General features: G+C 57.1%; 2 protein-coding genes across 2 annotated transcripts in view; one reads left to right on the top strand and one right to left on the bottom strand.

Moving 5' to 3' along the window:
• ERN2 (endoplasmic reticulum to nucleus signaling 2) overlaps nucleotides 1-1,863 on the top strand; it is a 10,885-nt gene extending 9,022 nt beyond the window's left edge. Inside the window, exons 18-23 of the mRNA XM_035903559.1 lie at nucleotides 378-525; nucleotides 639-766; nucleotides 1,007-1,130; nucleotides 1,454-1,521; nucleotides 1,594-1,776; nucleotides 1,846-1,863. Of these exons, the coding sequence (XP_035759452.1) occupies nucleotides 378-525; nucleotides 639-766; nucleotides 1,007-1,130; nucleotides 1,454-1,521; nucleotides 1,594-1,776; nucleotides 1,846-1,863 (669 nt within the window). The remainder of the gene's footprint in view (nucleotides 1-377; nucleotides 526-638; nucleotides 767-1,006; nucleotides 1,131-1,453; nucleotides 1,522-1,593; nucleotides 1,777-1,845) is intronic.
• Nucleotides 1,864-3,485: 1,622 nt separating this feature from the next.
• Nucleotides 3,486-4,320, bottom strand: part of PLK1 (polo like kinase 1) — a 6,092-nt gene continuing 5,257 nt past the window's right edge. Inside the window, exon 10 of the mRNA XM_009648106.2 lies at nucleotides 3,486-4,219. Within this exon, the coding sequence (XP_009646401.1) occupies nucleotides 4,013-4,219 (207 nt within the window). The 3' untranslated portion in view covers nucleotides 3,486-4,012. The remainder of the gene's footprint in view (nucleotides 4,220-4,320) is intronic.

Below are 4,320 nucleotides of genomic sequence, written 5' to 3'. Positions count from 1 at the left end.
TCCTGCTGGAAGCCAGTTGCTGTGCTGGTCCCTGGCAGGGCACATACTGGTGCTGGGAACATGCCCCACATAACCTCGTACTGGGGCTGGTCTGTGCAGCTGGGCGAGGCACCGGCAGCCCCGGCGTGTCCGTCCGGCCGTGAAGTCCTGGCTTCTGCCTGTGCCTCTGAAAACCTCTTCCCTGATAAGGACCTGACATGATGGGCACTCCGCTGACTCCAGAAAGCAGGGCAGGCAGGAGCCCCGGTGTGATGCGTTTTCCAGCACCTCTGTAGCAAATGACCAAGCATTCACATAAAAGAATGGAAAAGTGGGGAGGCGAAAGCTTTCCTCGCCCTTTGCTGCGAGGGTCTCATCGCCCTCTTTGTGTTTTGCAGACGTGCGCTGTGGACATCTTCTCAGCCGGCTGCATCTTCTACTACGTGGTGTCAGGAGGGCAGCACCCGTTCGGGGACAGCTTGCGGCGACAGGCCAACATCTTGTCGGGCTCTTACCAGCTGAGCTGCCTGCAGGAAGAAGCACACGGTGAGACCCTTTGCCACAGGCACATCCCCACGGGGGGGCTCTGAGCCAAGGGGCGCAGCCTCCGCTCCTTCTCGGGGGGGTTTAGTTCTCCGTTGTGTTGTGTCACCTACCAGATAAGCTCGTTGCGCGTGACCTAATTGTGACAATGATCAGCCCCGAGCCCCAGCACCGGCCCTCGGCTCCCGTGGTCCTTGTGCACCCCTTTTTCTGGAGTCAGGAGAAGCAGCTGCAGTTCTTCCAGGTGAGCGTGCCCCATCCCACTGGGCAGTGAACATAGGTGCGCTCTGAAAAACAAGTGCTGGAAATGGCTGCCTTTAGGGCAACATGCTCATTTTAAGCTACTTTTGCAAGGGGCTGGGGGGGGGGCATGTCCCTGGGTTTGGGGTCAGGGCCAAACCCACTTTGCCCCCCCCCCTTGGCGCTGGATGGGGTGGTGTGGGGCAAGGGCAGTGCCATACCCACCCTACTCTTGGGCACGCAGGACATCAGCGATCGCGTGGAGAAGGAGCCTACAGAGGGGCCCATCGTCTCGGCCCTGGAGGCAGGGGGGCGGTCGGTGGTGAGGACCAACTGGAGGATGCACATCTCCCTCCCACTGCAGACAGGTGAGTGTGCGGGGGCCAGGCTCACCGCTTGCAGCCTGAGCCTGCTGCCACCTTTCATGCAGAATTGGGCAGAGGGCTCCTGGGTCTGGTGCCCTTTGCTGGGCAGGAGGCACCTGCTTGTGCCCAGGAGCTGAAACCCAGGGTGGGTAAACGTGCCAGGCTTCTTGGGAGGGCAGAGCCAAGCCGTGCCTGGGTTTGCTGCAGGCTGCGGTGTCACCGCGCGTGCCCATGGCAGTGTTGGTGGTGCCAGGGGCTGTGGCAGCCCTGTGCCCCTCGCCCCAGCCACATGCCCCCTCGCTCAGCATCTCTCCTGCTCTCCCCAGACCTGAGGAAGTTCCGCACCTACAAGGGGGGCTCGGTGCGTGACCTCCTGCGGGCCATGAGGAACAAGGTACGGCCCCCCTGGCTCCCCTGCCCCCCCACCGCACGCCTGCCCCTGCTCACCTCCCCTTCCCTCCTGCAGAAGCATCACTACCACGAGCTGCCGGCCGACGTCCGGGCAGCCCTGGGCTCCGTCCCCGATGGCTTTGTGCAGTACTTCACCTCCCGCTTCCCCCGGCTGCTGCTGCACACGGCGGGGCGGGGCCCCAGGGCCGGCTGGGCGCCCAGCATGCGTGCGGGTTACAAGCAGCACAGTCCAGAAGAGGTGAGCATAGGGTGGCACTAGGCACTCACCTGAGCCCAAGACCCTCTGGGCCCCCACCTGTGCTCACAGTTGGACTCAGTGGCCTGAAGGCATTTGTGCCAGAGAATGAACACAAATGCACACACAAAAATATCTCTGCGGTGCACATGGTGCTTGAGAAGGAAGAAGGAAAAAAGAAAAACACGTGTTGGTTTTTCCCTGAGGGCAGGTGGCAGAGTGATGCCTCTGGGCTGGGGCTGGGTCCCAATGGGGCACACACCAGGGATCTGGGCGCTTTGTCTGCCTGTGCCACACGCCTGGGAACGCTGCTCTGTGAGTGTGCCCCCCACAGCACAGCCGTGCCCAGGACCGATATGCCAGCCTTTCCACCATCCGCACAGTGGGTTGGTCAGCGTTCAGCAGCCACCCCAGGGCTTGGCCCTGTGCGCAAGGTGGCACCAGCCCCAGGAGGGAGGCACAGGGCCTCCAGCACAATTCCAGTAACAAAAGGTTTTCATCTCAGCTGGGCTGAGAAAAAGGCTTATCTCCCCTTTGGTTACCAGCAGCACATCTTTATGCCAGGCCAGAGCCCCCTGCGTCAGTCCCACAGCCAGGAGCCCCAAGCAGTTTGCGCAGCAGTGCTGCAGTCCAGGAGCAATTGTCTGGGGACCCAAAGGCAGGGAAACCCCTTCTCGCCTTCCCCTGACCCCTGTCAGTGCCTGCAGCTCCTCCTGCTACCCCAGGGCAGGCATCCCACGGGTGCTCTATGTTACAGCATCCCCATGGACACATATTTCTTAGGAGCCAGCCTCCAAAGGCAGCACCCACTAGGTCCGTGGGCAGCCTGGGAGCCCCTTGGCAAGGCGTCCTCTCTAGAAGAGCAATAATTTTGTACAGTCAGATTCCTTTGTGTGCTGGAGTGGGGGGATTTTGTTACAGGTAACAAGGGGTTTGTACCTGGTTTCTTTTCAGAATAATGTATGGCCTAGAGCATTTTATACAAAATGTTATAAAAAATAAAAAATTAAAAAGCTTGTCCTCCTTAAAAGTAAACAGGCCTGAGAGCCCCCGTAGGCTCTGGCAGTCAGCAAGGGTGGGAGAAAACCCAACAGATCTTACTGGGCTCGTGCTGAATCCACTTCAGTATATCAGAGAATCATAGAATTTAGGTTGGAAAAGCCCTTTAAGCTCACCAAGCCCAACCATTCCCCTGACCCTGCCATCCCACCACTAAACCCTGGCCCTAAGCACCTCAGCTGCCCAGCTTTTAAATCCCCCCAGGGGTGGGGACTCGACCCCTGCCCTGGGCAGCCCCTTCCAGTGTTTGACAGCCCTTGCGGGGAAGCAGTTTTTCCCAATGTCCAACCTAAACCTGCCCTGGCACAACTTCAGGCCATTTCCTCTTATCCTAAAGACAAGAGAGCTTTTCCCAGTTCTATGATCACATTTTTGAGCATCTTTCATGTAGCCAAGAGAACCAATCAACTGGGAAATGAGAAGGTAGGGCTGCTAGTCTCCAGCTTTGGAGCACGGCTCCTGTCATACTCCCAAGGTCTCCTCCTGCAGCACCACTGGGAAGAGCAGCACAAGCAAGCAGAGGGCTCAAGCGCCTGAAGAGAGCAGCTCTTGGTTGGAGGGGAAGCCGCAGGCAAGGTGCTGCTGCCTCCCTCAGAGCAAGCCAAAGGGAACCACGACAGGCTGGACGCTGCAGCGAACAATCTTTAATCGAGTTATGCAATATACAAAAGTTTAGGTTTCGTGTAGATTAATTTCAGTATTAAAAGGCTGATTGCTCAGTCTGGGCACATTAAATATCTTACCTGAATTTGTACAGGAGGAAACAAAAGCCTGGACCATCAGCACAGACATGTACAAATAACTTACATGATAGTTCTGCTCTCCCTGTGCTTTGTTCTCTCAAGAGAAGGCCCAGGAGCCTCAAACAAGAGGGTTGTTTTTTGAATCAGGCTTTTGGCTTTGGGAAGTTAGGAAAAAAAAAAAAAAAAAAAGACTAGGTATGCAATTAAAAAATAGACTTTCTATTAGGAGTGGGGAGCAAGAAACCTTTGGGTACCAGTCAGAGTGAACGCCGTTCCCACAGCATCAGGGGCGTCCTTGTGGCAACGAGGCCGTACCCAGGAGTGGGAGCCTCAGCTTACATGATGGGAAGCTACAGTGCGAGCAGGGATGCCACCAGACCTCCCCATCCACAGCTGGGACAGTTTGGCACAGATGCTGAGTCCATCGAGAACAAGGTCTAAGCAGAGGGTTTCACACGGGCTGAGCCAGACTTTGAACTGAGGAGCTTCTCCACCATGGTGCGAGCATAGCGGAGCCGGCTGGCCAGCTCCTTGCAGCATCCGTGTTCCTCGATGAGGCTCAGCTTGTACGTGCGGAAGTCCCGTTTCTCATCTATGTATGTGACAGCAGCCATGAGAGGGCACAGGATGACTTTGGTGTGGTCCTGTGGGGAGAGAACACACGTCAGCCTGAGCACTCCGCTCCTTGGAGACTGCATTTTTTTCAGGATGAACCATCTCTAAAGTAGCTGGGGCACCCAGCTGC

This window comes from Egretta garzetta, unplaced genomic scaffold (genome assembly GCF_000687185.1).
Source record: "Egretta garzetta isolate BGI_Z169 unplaced genomic scaffold, ASM68718v1 scaffold71, whole genome shotgun sequence".
Classification (NCBI taxonomy): domain Eukaryota; kingdom Metazoa; phylum Chordata; class Aves; order Pelecaniformes; family Ardeidae; genus Egretta; species Egretta garzetta.
This window is presented reverse-complemented; position numbering and strand designations above follow the sequence as displayed.